The sequence below is a fragment of the Topomyia yanbarensis genome, chromosome 2 (genome assembly GCF_030247195.1).
Source record: "Topomyia yanbarensis strain Yona2022 chromosome 2, ASM3024719v1, whole genome shotgun sequence".
NCBI classification, from domain to species: Eukaryota; Metazoa; Arthropoda; class Insecta; order Diptera; family Culicidae; genus Topomyia; species Topomyia yanbarensis.
Genome location: NC_080671.1, coordinates 153,974,777 through 153,990,673, shown reverse-complemented (window position 1 = coordinate 153,990,673; position 15,897 = coordinate 153,974,777). Strand labels below are relative to the sequence as shown.

The 15,897-nt window shown below is 37.3% G+C and overlaps 1 protein-coding gene across 2 annotated transcripts; it reads right to left on the bottom strand.

Annotated features, from left to right (window-relative positions):
• Positions 1 to 3,085: 3,085 nt before the first annotated feature.
• LOC131681790 (serine protease 53-like) lies at positions 3,086 to 15,693 on the bottom strand. 2 transcript variants are annotated; one of them, XM_058962823.1, is made up of 13 exons: positions 15,437 to 15,693; positions 15,295 to 15,378; positions 15,041 to 15,239; positions 14,816 to 14,983; positions 13,687 to 13,784; positions 13,466 to 13,620; positions 13,221 to 13,404; positions 13,006 to 13,157; positions 4,847 to 4,953; positions 4,532 to 4,791; positions 3,837 to 4,474; positions 3,475 to 3,781; positions 3,086 to 3,413 (listed from the first exon to the last, which is right to left on the bottom strand). In XM_058962823.1, exons 1-13 carry the CDS (start codon positions 15,498 to 15,500, stop codon positions 3,124 to 3,126), a joined length of 2,706 nt encoding a protein of 901 aa, XP_058818806.1. In that variant the 5' UTR covers positions 15,501 to 15,693; the 3' UTR covers positions 3,086 to 3,123. The 2 variants fall into 2 exon arrangements, with proteins under 2 accessions (XP_058818806.1, XP_058818807.1); XM_058962824.1 differs by having other exon boundaries at positions 15,295 to 15,371.
• Positions 15,694 to 15,897: the final 204 nt, after the last annotated feature.

Below are 15,897 nucleotides of genomic sequence, written 5' to 3'. Positions count from 1 at the left end.
AAAAGTTGTCTTACTACACCGTTTATGAGAAACAAAAATAAAAGTTACTGAAAAAAAAACTGTTTTTGTTAGGAACACCCTAAGTTGCTCAATTAAAATAGCTAAAAAATAAAAACTTTTGAAGAGACAGCTATGATGTCTTCGACAATGTTGCTTGGTACAAGTTCCTCTGCAATATTGCTGAAGATTGCAATATCTTAACACCCCAACGATAAGAGCCACCCTAATACCATCCACATCGCAGTAAAGTTCAGCCGAAAATGAGCCGGAACTCCGGCTAGTTCCAGCTAGTATTTCGGCTCCAGGGACACAACCGATTCTAACTAGAATAGGTTGTGTCACTGGAGCCGGAATGCTAGCTGGAACCAGCCGGAATTCCGGCTCATTTCCGGCTGAACGTTACTGGGATCTGGAGATGGCTTATTCCTGGGACGGGACGTGCAAAGTGAAAAATAGTAACTGTCACCGCGAACCGGCAATGGCCTGTCATTGCGAACCGGATCTTTCTTGACCATTTTCATTTTCTTGGAATGGACAGTGTCTAGGTAGTATCGTAATGTCCTGAATGTATATAAGGTGTATTTAGAAAATATATTTTACATGTTGCTTAGATGCATGTAGATGCACATAAACAAATATGCAAAATGCTCTGAAGGCACGTGCAATTTTATTATTCTGCTCAATAATTATGGTTAATGTTGTTTTACACAGTTCAGACAGATGATAACATAATTCATGTCATGTTCGAACTCTATTATTTTCGGCACAAATCAATACCTCATCGGCATAAATCTATGCCGCATCGCCACAACACTATCATCGGCATTTGCTTGAAATTATTATGCATGTGGATTTTCCCCTGCAAAATAACATCAATATCGGGAGGGAAAAAGAAGACCGTCTTCGCATGTCCCGTCTCAGGCTTGTTCCATATATTTAGTATACTGATTATTATGTTGAAGGCATTGGATATTAGTTTAGCGACAAAAAGTTTTGTCTTCTTAATTTCTGATTTCGAACCACTGTGCATTGCAATTGTGTTGGTGTCTTAGACCTCAAATAAGCCAATTGCGCAAGGAAAAAACATAAACAAAAACGCATGCTCCGAACTGTCATACGTAGCCCTCCATTTAGCACAATGGCCTGAAAATTTTAACGTTTAATTTTTCTTCAATTTTTTCAGTAAATTCAAGGTAATACTGCATTTAGTTCATTCTCACTGGTAAAGTAGGTAATAATCGAATTCGTAACATTTTTATTTATTTTGGAGCTTTTTTTAATGATAGATTTCGGGTTTCGACATACTAACAGACATAACACTCAAAAACAAAGCTTCGCCCGCTTTAACGGTCATTTTAAATATATTTGTAGTTGGGACTGTGGCCACATTTGAAATTATGGCGCCACTGACATATGAACAAGCATATGGGGGATAGACCACTAGTGAAAAATTGTTCGCAAATCTGAGGGGTAACCCACCAGTAAATGAGTGTTTGGGACTGTGAATAAAAGGTGGAGCTAGTGTTCTGGGAAAATTGTCGGATCGATGTTTTTTGAGGGATTTCCTTCATAGTGGTATGTCTGTTAGTCTGTGATACTAATTCGTGCGTAATATCGTAGCTGAATTTTAGTTATGATAGCTCCCAAAAACCGTATGCTGTACCATCTGGAGCAACTAGCAGTGATTAGGGTAACGAAAGGTGGATCTTTCCTTGCTGCGTTTCATTTGTATTAAGTTCTGGAAAGCACCTTCCGCGATAAAATCAAACAGCAATATTCGATTTCTACACCATTAGAAGCACCCCCCCCCCCCATCGTCAGGCTTGAAGATGAATATCGTATGGCCGAATGGTTGATTGGTATGGCCAAGATTGGATGTGGTTGGCATCTATGGGATGTAGATGAAGTTAACTATTCGTCACTGTTGTGTAAAGCATCAACATCTATAGATTTTATTTTTAAGTGCAGATCAAATGGCAAATTTTCAAGTGCGCAGCAAGCTACTGGTATCCATGGAAACTTGCTCATAGAAATTCAAAATCATATGACACATCAGCAGGTGGATAATTTTAATCGCAGTGATTTCTTCGCTGAGTGGCTGGGCAGCGCTGAAGATACTGGGCTTTTCAAAGTTTGGCAGAGGATTAAACATGTACAAAACAATTCCCTATTGATACCAACACAGGTAGCAGTAAAGGCACAGATTCAAAAGAGGAGTTCTTTAGATGTAGAACCATTATTCAGAGGCTTCGTCGAAAACCAAGGTGATAAATTTTTCACTGTGCATTTTCATAATCTAATAAGATCCATTTTTTTACAGAATCATTTGTCGAAACGACACCAATAGATCTGTCTCATCGTCCAGCCGAGATGTATTGGGTGAAGTATTTTACCCTTCTAAAATGTTACAGAAAACTAAATCAAAACCAAGATCTAAGCCACATCCACCCTCGGTCGCCACTAGTGTTGCTTGCGATGAGTGCCTGGAAAATATCGAGAACATTAAAATGACTGAGTTGAGGGAAAATGAAAGAAAGAAAACTAAACAAATCAAGAGAAAAGTCCAAGCTAACAAAAAGGCTCAGCTGAAATCTAAGCGTCTAAAGCTGAAGAAAAAGTAGGATAAGAAATCAATTCTGCAATAAATTCTGTAAGTTTTCATTCAAATTCCATTATTTACACCAGTATTTAGTTCATTTTATGGTACACGGTGCGAGGTATAAGGCGAATTGACATGTCGTTCGTCAATTATTTTTTCCAAGGGTTTATAGCAATGAACAGAATAACTTTTATTTTTCATATCAAATATATTTAATGTGAAGTGAGCTAACGTGATAGTCACAGCCATTTACCGAAAAGTTAAAGTATAAAACTCACTATGTTTACTTGAAACGCTCTTAACCTCACGGTATAAGGATATGTCATGGTACCAACATTCGTGAAAACCTTCAACAATTTCATTGACTTCACAGAAAGCAGACATTCGCGAAAATATTGAATTATTGAAATATTAGGATGCGGCAGACTTTCAAAAATCCTCAAGTCCCGACAGACACCTTAGCATAAAAAAGAAAAGATATTGTACTTAGAGCAAGGTGATCGCAATAAGGAATATTTTTGTATTTATATATTTTCTCTGATCCAATCAACATATACTGAAATCCTAGTGAAGACCACTGGATACGCCTGATCACATCGTTCCTCGTAGCTATAGAAACCGATAACATGGGGAACTCCTAAGTTGACAGTGTCAATCCAAACCAGCTGGTCACCAGGTCGGTAGCAGGTATTATTAGCGTCTAGATTTACATCTTCTACGCATAGTCGCCCGTTTGATATTTTGCTTATATAATCCCTCTGACAGTCTGTATTGTACAGTGGAACAACCTGTTTGCCGGAATTTTCAATATTACCTGTAAATAGTTATGAAGTTAGTGGTCTTCAATATAACTGATGTTAGAATAAGCATTCTACCTGTGTTGATCAACCGTAAATACAGTGGAGTGCGGGTACTATTCATCCAAACGCAAGCTGGTAATACAGCTGCGTTAAGCGTGATATCCTGGGTCAGTTTGATTAAAGCAATATCATTTGCCTTGTCGTTACTTCGATAGTTTGGATGAACGATGGTTCTTTCAATTGGAATAGTGGCATTATCTGCCAAAATAGCACGCGTGGGACCATTTGATAGCGATGACGAACAACTCGCTGATGTGACCACCGTCCGTTTTGAAATAAGTGTCGCCAGACAACGGGATGCACTTTCCCCTTCGATTGTTACCTTAAAAAAGATTTTGATTGTTTGATAAAGGATGATAATATACAAAAAATCATACTATATTCGGAAATCCTTGGCGATATTCTGGAAGGCTTTGATGATATTGTTTGAAAACAGATTGACAGGTATCTAGTTCATCTGTTTGAATACTGGAATCTGCTTTCTGGATGAATATTCGAGGACAACAAATCACATTTGTAGTCGAACAGAAGGTCACTCGCCGTTTGGCTTTGAAATCGTCCCAAACTTTAGGACATCTTGTATAGTGAGTACAAATACTCGATTCTTCTGTATCATCGTAATCGTAGTCGCAGTGGTCATTTTCCTTCCAATCGGGGTTAATAAATTGCACCGCTGATTCTCCGTCTCGGATGTTGGGAAGTAAAATGGTTTTCAACCAGTCTACGTGACTAACTAAACGAGTCGCTACTGCAGCTTCCCCAAACCCACAATCCCGACCGAATACATTCAATCCATAAGCGTACTGGAAGTGTCTTCGGTTCCTCCAAATCCGGCGTTGCATCGGTGCTCCATACAGTAAACGACACGTCTGGGGAATCAAAAATAAAGGATCTCCTACACAAAGATGCTCCGATGCTAGGCCACGTGTTAGTCGTGAACGAAATTCCTTTGGAATGGTACAGTTTTGGGGTGAGTTCACGCTTAATCTCGGCAAGAGATTTATATCCGTTGGTTCTATAAAATAAATTCATTAAGTTGACTCATTGTTTTTAAATTTTCTGCTGATCATACTGAACGCGTCGTTCACAAAATAAAAATCGTTTATGTCAAGACGACCAACAGCCGCTACTTCTAGCTGGGGATCGGGAATGTCTGCCGAATGCCAAATGCAAACTGGCTTTACAGTATCGGTGAAAACAGCTCTATCTTTTAGTATCAGAACGGCAATGTTGTTGTACAGAGAGTTTTCTCTATATTGTGGATGCACGTGAATCTCAGCGATTTCGAAATTTTCCTGGAACGCATTGATGACTACGTGCGATGGAGGAACTCTAAAGTATAAGGTTTTAATGCTTTGAGCTTTTAAGTATACGTTCAATGTTTTACCCGAAATGTGACGCACATTCTGCCAGTGTTAGTACAGTATCGTCCGCAATTATCGTCCCGCTGCAGTTATCTCGTCGCATGTATCCATCTTTCCAACCGATTTCAACCTGAAATGAACGATGTTAGTCATTTGACCAGTGATATTTCGACAAACGACTCGGTGACGAAGCTTTTTGTAGAACGTCTCTGATTTCCGGTGTTACCTGCCATTCAAAACCTACTTAACCGATTTCTTTCAAACTTTGCATACACATTCTATGTTAAAAATACCTAACCCTTATGTTGAGTTTTTGTGATAATTTATCATTTAAGGAGGTGTTTACTCAAAAAAAAACGCGTAATTTTTCATGAAAAATAGTAATTTTTATTTAAAATGAGTAAAGAACCCCCTAATTGAAAATTTATCCAAAAAGCTCTACGTAGGGGTTAGGTATTTTTCATATAGAATGTGTACGCAAAGTTTGAAAAAAAGTTCAGTAGTTTTGGAATTGCAGGTAACACCACAAACACGTTTTTTCCAGAGACGTTCTACAAAAGCTTCGTCACCGAGTCGTTTGTCTATATTTTTGCATAGAAAAATTAGAGCATGCTATTAAAATGATATATTATAATGTACAAAAGTTTTAATCAATTCGCTTCACGCAAAGTACTAAAAAAGCAAAAAAATCTGTTTTTTCACGCTGAAACCCTTAGCCCCCCCCCTTAAACGTAGATTTATTCACAATGGCAGTTATGGTATTTGGCCAAGTGGAAAATGCTTAAATGACATTTGACTTAAGGGGTTTATATATGTTGAGATGCCGAAAAAGGGAAAAGTTTGAATTTTTGTAAAAGTATGTAGCCATATTTTTTTGAAATACTTGTTATACGTCTAGCGTAGTACAATATCCAATTTGCAAAATCCACTTGAGAACATAAAAAATATTAATAATTGTCGAAGTTATAGTAATTTCAGCAAAACGCGTTTTTTCAAAGAGATTTGCCGGGACTACGATTCCAGTCCAAGAGCTCAACTGAAAGCATAAAACATAAAATTCTTTTTGGAAGCGGGGACAATTTTTTCAAGAAAAAAACACTATTTTCACCAGAAAAAAATCACTCAAAAATTCATAACATTAATATAAAAAATTTCCCAAACAAATGGAATCATTCAAGGGCACGGCAGTTAAATTACGAACAAGCTAAAAAAAGTTTGGAGATCGGTTGAAAACTTTTTCTGCAATCGTAGTCACCGTAAAGACGTTTTTGAAAAAAAACATGATTTCAAGATAATCGCGTTTAAAGTTTCAAGTATAATCCACGCATCCATAATAGAGCAAAATGTAAAACGCTTTGAGTTTGCTTCTACCAAAAATTCGATTTTTTGATCGACCTCAACATATGTAACCCCTTAATAGCATTTGGCCATCCGGCATGCACTAGATCGGCATAACCATATGTTATAAGAGCTCCAATATGTATAAACTTGTCAATAACCTCGAATCCACTTTGGATCCAACACCGTTCTGTGAGCATCCTTACCGTACAACCAAGAGTTTTTAGACAGTCCGCAGCCTCCACTATAAGTTCCATAATAGTGGTGTTCCGGAACAAGGCCAGACGGGAGACCCCCTCGCAAATTTTTTAAAAATAAATATAAGAAACAACATGTTTTTCGGTGATTCTTAACAAATTTGAATCTTGTTTGGTTTCAACAAATCAATGATAATTCTGAGTAAGATTGCTGCCTTAAACCACCAAAGACACCGGTCATGATACCTACTCCGTAAGCTGAGTGTGACGAAAGAATTCCTTTTATATTTTGTGACTCGTCGGAAGGGTTACAGAAACTGCAACTTCATTCTTGCTGAAGTGATCTGTCGTGATGAGTGTGTCTCAGAAACAAAATGTGGTGCTCTAACCAAATACGGATGCTATTAACCTCCATAAGACGCATAAGGATGCGTGATGTAAAACATTTGCTGAAGGTGAACATGGAGGTTATACTGACGGAAGTCGCGTTCCTCCATATTTTTCGGGGGCGGGGGTCTAAAATTGTCCAAATGATGTGAAATTTGGCATTTGAGCTTACTGTGTCATTTGTCACAATGTGAAAGAGGTGGGACTTTAGGAATCAAAAAAATATATTTTTTTTTGTTATGCCCTAATGTTACCAACCAACAACCTCACTGATATTCAGAAACGTACACAGTAGACGTAGGACTAACTGTCGTGATTTTGTCTTTACTTTCCATCCGACGTCAACCACATATTAGTCAATCAATTATAATAAACTTCATGTTGCAACCAGCAGCAGCATTTTAGTCGCTTTCGATGGTTTCCAATTAATGAAAACGACGCACAGTAGCTGGAGGCCGAACAAAAACTCAAAAAGTTATGTTTGTAATATTGATATTTTATATTTTTCCTAAATTTTCCATGCATTGAATGATAGGGTAAAGTGCCTATTTTTACCATACTAAGCAGGGTTCCTCATTAATTCATTAATTTATTGGCTTAAAATAATATACGTAAAAATTGACATCAACAGCTTTGCATTGTTGTTAAGAACCAATATAATAACACAAATACGCTGAAGACGGTGAAATTCTCGTGTTTGAGTGCAACAAATACTCGAATCGAGTGTTCCTATTGTTGTGCTACGATTTGATTCAATGCGTTGAACATAGATGGCAGACATTGCTCTAACTAACGGCTTCAAATGGGTAGGGTGATAATAGAAACATAGCGAAAATAGGCTCATCACACCATATATTCAAAATGTTATGATCATTTGATAAGAACTGGATTTTTAACAGCAGTTTAAACGAAGCAATGTATGGACTTTTTAATTATTTTCATTTACGAAACCACAATTTCTATGTTCACTTCAAATGCATGTTGCTCTTTTGATTTAGATCCGATTTAAACTAAACTAGAGTAATTGTAATCAAATTTAACATCAATAATCCATCGATGTACTATAGCCTTTCTTGTGACTAAGAACATGTTTTTTTAGAATTTTTACGTTCAATTGTTTTATATATCAGATCAGAATTAAAGATTTACGCAATAATTTTAAAGCCGTTCCCGAAATGAAATCCTGGCTACGGGCCTGGTGGTGTATAAATGTGTCTAGAATCTAGATTATTCAGCAAAATAGCTTTATCTCGGAGACTCCTGAAGTCAAAACGATAAATATTATGGCTAGTTGGGAAACCCCGCTACAACAGCAATCGGTAGTCTGATTTCATTGGAAACTGGAATATATTACCCCAAAAAACTTTTGCAGTTCCGTGCAGTATTTCTACTACCACACGGTGGAACGGTTCCTTTTTTATAATGAATCAATATAAAAAGAGTTACGTGTTGATTGACAATAAATTAATTCAGAAATGACCGATGGTAAAAATTTCGTATTATGCATATTTGTATTCTGTATCAGATTTGGATTTGCGCATAAAAATCTGTATAATAGGGATAAATCTGTATAAATTGCAGCTCTGAGTCTTTCCTCTTAAACATCGTTGCAAGAATCAAAATCATCCAGGTGTCGAATTCGGTCAGCTCCTGCCGTTCTAGCATGGCTACCGACATCAGTAACTACGGAAAAAGCTTAGTAGAAGCATACACCTAAGCTGCCTCATATTGTGTGGATTAGTTGAGCAACAAGGTGAATATTGTAGCGGATATTGCCGGATCCCGCATTTATAACCGGTGAGCTCGTTCCAATTATAAAAGTTTTTGAATTTTATTTTTTTGCGGTTTTCTTTAAAATTATGTTTTTGCCTTCGACTCAGTTTGTCGAGATCGGCAAATGTCTGTATGTGTGTGTATGTATTTTCTCAACTCACTCACTTTTCTCAGAGTTGGCTGAACCAAATCGCTCAAACTTAGTTTCAAATGAACGGTATAACGCTCCCATAAGCTGCTATTGAATTTTTAATTGATCTGACTTCCGGTTCCGGAGTTATGGGTTTAAGAGTGCGACCACACAGAAATTTTTGCCTTTCTCATATAGAAAGGATAAGCAATCATTCTAAAAATCGTCAACCTAATCCCGGCCAGAATTTTTTTTCGATTGACATAAGGTTTCTGGTTTTTAACAGGGGAGGGTTATACTCCCCTTCCCCTCACTGGTTACCACCAATTTAAATTCCCCTTAGAGCACCCTCCTCAGACCACCACCCCATCCATCACTCATATCTCTTCCCTCTCAACCCCATCATTTTTTTATACCACCGCTATAACACAAGGCATCCCGAATTAAGCTGGGGAGTGGTTCTTTCGTAGGTTTTTCACCCTTCGCACACACCTACCCTCGCATGACAAAATTAGTTAGCAGGAAGATAACATTGAACTAATGCTTATTAGGCTAATGAAATTTGATATTTTTTGTTTCAAGTGTTTCACCGTTTGACCCACTGTAAAACTAAACCCTTGTCAGATCATATGCTGGCGACGATTTAACAGTTATGTATCGGACACAGAGTTACAAATATTCAAATTCATTGAATGAAAATTGATCGTATTCAGCCGCATTCATTTTCAATATTCAGTTACGCTACTGAAAACGTCAAACGAACAAACTGCCCATTCAACCAATGCAGTTTTTATTCGTCTCTGATATTTGTACGAAGTGAACGTACAGCATCGAATCAAATGTATCAAAGTAGTCCCTAAAATACAATGAAAGCGATGATAATTGTTATTTTATATGCTTTACCAACATTTTAAAGCATTTATCTAGATAATTAGTGAAATGAATATGATTGTACGATATTCAACTGAACGAGTAACATTAGTTTTTAGGGGCCCGTACACGAGGCGTTAGTAATGTCATTACTGAGCAGTAATGCCACTTTTAATGAACGTGTAAGGCGAGTAATGATGTAAATCCCATACAATTCTAGTAATGTCATTACTTAGTAATGACACTTTTATTGCGCGTGTAAGGGGCCCTTTTGAATGAATATTTTTTTTCTTCTTACCACGAGTCGCATAAGGTTCATTTTCAGCCGTCAAAAAAGAGTTTCGATTATTTTTAACTCTGGTCGGACAGATACCCGGGTAGCTTTTCAGATTTCAATCCATGAAATTCCACTGTTATTTACCAAGTTGGATGTTGATATTTAGTGATATCTGTATTTTTTACCCCGTAACAGGCCGACAAGGGTATCTGGGTACCCTGCAAAACTGAAACTCGCATAACTTCGGTATTTTTTAACTGATTTGTACACTTTAGAACGTTTTGGATTCAGGAACTCATCTACATTTAGGCACTGTAAAAATGAACCGAACGAATTTTCGGAGGTATGTTGCAGTATTAGCATACTATTTATCAAAAATCAATTGAATATGGTTTTTAATATTCTTGAAATTACCCCAGAAGACTACATCTCATGGTCATAGAACCATTTGGTGGTTTGATCCTGGTTTCAGTGGGGCCTTTCCGGGGTCAAATCGTAATATAGTTCGTAACGATAAAACAGACTTCTGAAATAATTCCGAATGTTTTGAAACATTCATTGCTAGAATATCATTAAAATTTACAAATCGTATCCGGTTCTTTTTAGCAGAGTCGAAGAGTTCCTGAGAGTTGAAATTTCATACGTGCATCTTATGATTCTCATAAACTTGCGAGAAATGTATAATATTGTCTTATGAACAATAAAATATGCCTTATGGAAAATGAAATCATAGCTTGTAGTACGTTTTTGGTGTAGATCCGGTCTGATCGGCATTTCTGCCCTAAGCCAAAAATGTGTGCCCCCCTCAACCCAAATTTTAAACTAGGACGAATTAACGCATGGGCGCCATTTAAACACCTTTTTCAAATATAAAGAATGTCATTTGGTATTATTTGGTATCATTATTATTATCATTTGTTGTTATGCATTCTTACCTTTCCCCTTTCCGTTTCTATAATTTACCTTTATGCTAATATTTACCGCCTATTTTTTCATCATTCCTTGTTCTTTTGAGTACAGATGCTATTTTAGATTTCACCTTCTTTCTCTGTAAGGTACGAGTGGATTAGGACATTTGATATTACCTTAAACCCCGGTTATGTCGGCGTTCTCTGCCTGTCATGGGTCAGTTGGTACTTTCCCTTCGCTCTTTCTTCTTAGTCCTTTTTCCGTTCTGTTAGTGAGCTCATTATGTGGCCACGATTTCATGGGTTATTCTTTCTTTGTTCTTTTGGTGATGTTGAAGGGGATCGCTGCGACCCTTCTCCAATGTGGAGACCCTCCCTCACGCCACCACACCATCATTGTTTTATTGTTAGTGCAGTGCAAAGACCATAATGCTAAAATTCACTTACTCAGCAGATCTTTCATACTTATCCTTCCGGTGGGTGCGTTGTATTGTGTGACATTAGAAAGCAGTAAATATTAAATATTTTGAGAACTTATTTCTCAGCATTGTGGAATCGAATGTTGCTTGAGGTGCCAGTGTTATGTGTACATATGGTTGTAGATTCTCGATCAGCGATATACTGAGAGCTATCGTCTTTTTGTTTACTCTTGATAGTCCTATGACTCAGTTTTTGCACATCATTAAGCCTTAGCAAATCTTGTCCGCTTCTCCAGAGAAGAAAAAACTAAAACTATACAGAAAGGAAAAAGGTGAATGTTATGAATAAATTAGTTTATTTTGGCCACTCAGAATGGTTGAAGGGACATGAAACAGGAACAGGGTTAGTCATATTTTGTGATACATACACTGCGTTTAATTATATTATATTATAGTTTAGTGACCCGAAGCAGTTGGCGAATTATAATTATGTAAACTAAACCGATTTTAATAATGTACATGTTTCCATTTCTAAGTCTTCGATTGATCCCTGACAGTAATTGCAATCGGCTCAGGCTTTTTTGTGCGTCATGCATTCACTGACTCACAATCGAATTGTGCCTCGACCAACCTGACACAACGCGCCCATTCCCCTTACTGAGCAAAAGGGCAGGGATGAACAATAAAAGATCACGCAGAAAAAAATTTAGTAAAAATAAACAAATTTTGGTTTTAAATAACAATTTTCCCGTTTGATATAGTGACAAACAAGATTCAGGTTTGATTCATTCAATACTCTTGGTTGAAATTACCAACTAATTCATTTGTTGGTTTTTCAGTAGTTTCAACAACTATTTCGTTTGAAACAACAAAATCGTGTTAAGTTTAACCGAACAAACAAGTTTGAAGGAACAAAAACAAATCTTTTGTATCAACCAAAGGAGAGAACAGCTCAAATTTAGTTGAAATTAAACAAAGATTCTGTTGGTTTTTAACAAAGGGATCAGTTAGATCTAACAAATTTTATTTTGATTCAACAATGTTTCTATTTAAAATGTAAACAGAAGTATTTGTTGAACTAAACCAAATATCGGCTTTTCAAAAACGCCCATTTCAGTTTGAAACAGTCATTCGTCACGTTTTAGATTCAAACAAACGTTTTGTTGATTCAAAAAGGCCTGATTCTTCTGCGTGATGCCTTATGGAAAATGAAATCATAGCAAACCATTTTGTCCAATGAAATGCAGTTTCATAAGATAATTTTATGATTTACATACGCGCTACTTGTGACTAAAAATATGCGATATTCTAATGAAATTCGGTATATTTTTTACCTGTGTGTTGAAATTCCTTGCACTCTACCAGTTATCATGTAGATAACGACAGTGAATTCAATTAGTGATGTTTTCACAGTTTCTGTTTAAAAAGAGCTCTCCCACTATTCGGCGGTCAACGCCAATGACGTCACTGTTGTTCGCGGAAACAAGAAAGGTGTAAGATTTTTTGACGATGGTTCTGTTCCAATGCATACTAAACTTTCGTATAGCGCAATTCAACAATCAAATTAGAGAGTGAATTACCTGTTATAACATAGATCACAATGACCAGATTTCGAACATCTATGAGAACATATTTTAGGTTTTTTTTAATCTGCCATTGTATTATTAACGGCTTCGAATTTGGGTTTCGTTAAAATAAAGCACGTGTTCCTTGCATTGATGGGTAATAATTTTGATTGTGGAGCAAACTATAACAATACTCCTGAGAACTGTTCCAACATTTTCCAATCGCTCCTGAATTCCGGCAGCAAACAAACGATTTCATGTTTGTTACACATAAAATTAAAATTTGGTATCTACAGCGGCCTAGAAACGAATCCTTACCTTATGATTGAGTTCTCTGCCAGCCTTCTGCATATGCGCCTTACTAGAGTCAATGCTGAGCCAGCCATCTTTCCTGGAGGTTATAACGTCATCCTCATACTCTCGTAAATGAACATAGCGAAGAGCACAGCTTATTGGTTCCAGGCTCCAGTCTGAGTGATAATTGTTTATTAATGTTATACTTTTTCAAAGAAAAAATTCTGCCCGTGTCTCACAGTGTACGTTGTTTTCTTTGCTTTGAAGTGTATCCAAAATCCATTTGTAGAATGCCGAAACTCGTGTATACACTCCAGGAGTAGAAATTCCGCAGGCAACACCGAATGAAGTTATTCCAACGAGAAATGGCGAAATTCTACCGTTGTGCAAAAGTTTAATTTGAAGTGGCCCTCCGGAATCACCCTGAAATTAAAATAGGCACTGTTTGAGTACGCTCGGATAGAGAGCAATCAGATTTTCCTACCGGACAAGTGTCCATTCGTTCGTCACCCGCGCATATCTGCGATGCCTTAAGGCCATCTCGTAATTTACGATTGGCGCTACTGTAAAATGAACTACACTCTTCGTTCGTTATTGGTTTCAACGTGACTTTCAGTAGCGATGGAGTTCGTGCAAGTGCTGAAAACGTTTAGTAGCTTGGGTATTCAAATGATGCCATGATTCTAGAAACTGAATATGTCTCACCAAAACCTGTGTCTCCCCATCCGGTGGCTTGAAGCGAAGGAAACCGTACTTCTTCTTCCTCTGTCCATAGGCAAGCTGGTGAAACGGTTTCATGTAATCTGGAAATAGTGATAATCGTAATAGTATGAATTCTGATATGAAGATCAATACAATATTAAAGGATTATGTACAGGAAACGACCACCGTGGCACTAAAAATGTAGCTTTCTGCCGATATTTAAATTGTGCTTAATACTGTTAAGCTTATAACGCATTTCACTTACAATGCAAAATTTTGTTACATTTTATATTAAACTTCAATGTTCTGATATTCTTAAAATACAACAAAGACTCATAGTTAGCTCTTGAGTACTCAACCAAGCAATGAACCGAGCTGCAAACACGATAGAGAGACATTGAATATAGCGTTGCAGCAATACTTAGTGACGTGAGCTAAAAATGAACGTAGCTCCAAGAAAATATCTTCTGTTAATTCATTTCGCTACTTTGCGTTGCGTTGTGCTGTGACAATAACTTTGTAGCATTGCCCACTAGCTTCATCACGTTTCGCTGCTGATTATCTAATAAAAGTTGCTTCGATAAAGCTAAACAGGAGTTCATACTAGTTCGATCCGTATCAATGCATCAACAGCATGGTCGCCCACATGTCCATCGCTCACGGCAAAGGATAAAGAATAATGGCAAACTGGAAGTGTTGATGCCTCACTTATTTATTATAAGGATCAGTAGGCTCATTTTACTAATTTTGAGAAACAAACTAAATAAAATAAAGAGGGAAAATGAACTCTTCAATATCTTTTTACAAATATAAACCTTATAAAGTTGTGTGGACAAGATTTAAAACTCCACAACCGGCGTCAAAGCGGACGCACATATTTGAATTTTCTACGTATTTCTCCAGGCATTGATCTTTGTTGGCAGCAATACAGTAAAAACCTGTTAACGTTTTAAGATTTTCTGGCGGTACTGTAACTACGATGAATGAGTCGCTTTACATTCATATATTCGCATTCATTGAGACAAATACCTTGCATGGAACTGGTTATATGATCAACACTTCAACCTAATCATGATAATATAGATCAACCGGAATCTTTAAGCTTAGGTTGTAGAAATAATCTGCTACTCACGTGACATTTTTCTCCAATCTTAGAAGCGCGATATCATTGTAAGAAAGAGCAAATTTAAACTCAGGATGTCTGATAATTTCTACGATCTTGAGCTGTTGAGCAAATTGATCATCCTCATCGCTGAAAATGTTTATATCACCGAATCGTGCTACATCCGGAGCGGTCCCACTAGAAGAAAATGCAATTTCAAACAAGTGAAGTGGGATTTATCCGATAGTTTCGTACTTATCTTGCGTGCAGTGAGCTGCTGTCAAAACGTAGTTCTCCAAGATCAAAGACCCTCCGCACTTCCAGCTAATGCTACCATCCGGTTGCGTCCATCCGATAGCGGCCATGTGGGCGAATTCCTTCAGATAAGCCGGAAGAGCGGCTACCGGTGCTACAAATGTTGAATCACCATATCTGTAGTAACGCAGGTGACAATCTGTAGGATTCCAAGAGTTATATTCGATCTTTTCTGTGATTTTGTTTAGTCTGACCGTCTAGCGAAAGCCTTTCATTTGGAAACATTGCCGTTTCCACTTCTTCATTGTGTACACGAATTGGTTGAAGACTGCTGTAAACTGAATCAGATTTTTTGAGCATTGTACTTATTCAGCACTTATTCTAAATTTACTGTACCTTGGCGCAGAAACAGGAAGCAAACAATTAAACTGAATTTTATAAATTTCAGTTGTAGACCCATGTTGATACGAAACTAAAGCATCCGCGGTTCGCCGTTTTCGCTTTTGTTTCTAGCAATGTCACAAACCAACTGCGATCGATGAAGCACGATCGTTGTATGCTCTTCTCTCACTGTTTCTCGTAAATAACTATCAGTGCTTCTCAAAGGCAGCAATAACAACACTGCCGATTCACTAGCAGGCTGTCCTGATAATGAGAAATCAACAGTCAACTTTACATTGAAGCGTTGGAAGCGGCTGTGTTTTCATTGAATAATATTCAGCTCGGTTTTATATTATGAAGATATCATTGGGATTAATAACAGTTTCAGCAGTTGAATTATAAATGTTAGATCGATTGTACTATTTGTAATTGTACTAATTCGAATTGTCCAATACGCTAATAATCAATTGCAAAGT

What these genes read in the sequence shown, in the direction of transcription:
- LOC131681790 (XM_058962823.1), bottom strand. Translation starts at nt 15,500, where the DNA reads ATGGGTCTACAACTGAAATTTATAAAATTCAGTTTAATTGTTTGCTTC. An exon ending in ATGGGGAGACACAGGTTTTG is followed by an intron (nt 13,621 to 13,686) that starts GTGAGACATATT and finishes AAACGTTTTCAG; the next exon opens with CACTTGCACGAACTCCATCG. An exon ending in GAATGTGCGTCACATTTCGG is followed by an intron (nt 4,792 to 4,846) that starts GTAAAACATTGA and finishes CTTATACTTTAG; the next exon opens with AGTTCCTCCATCGCACGTAG.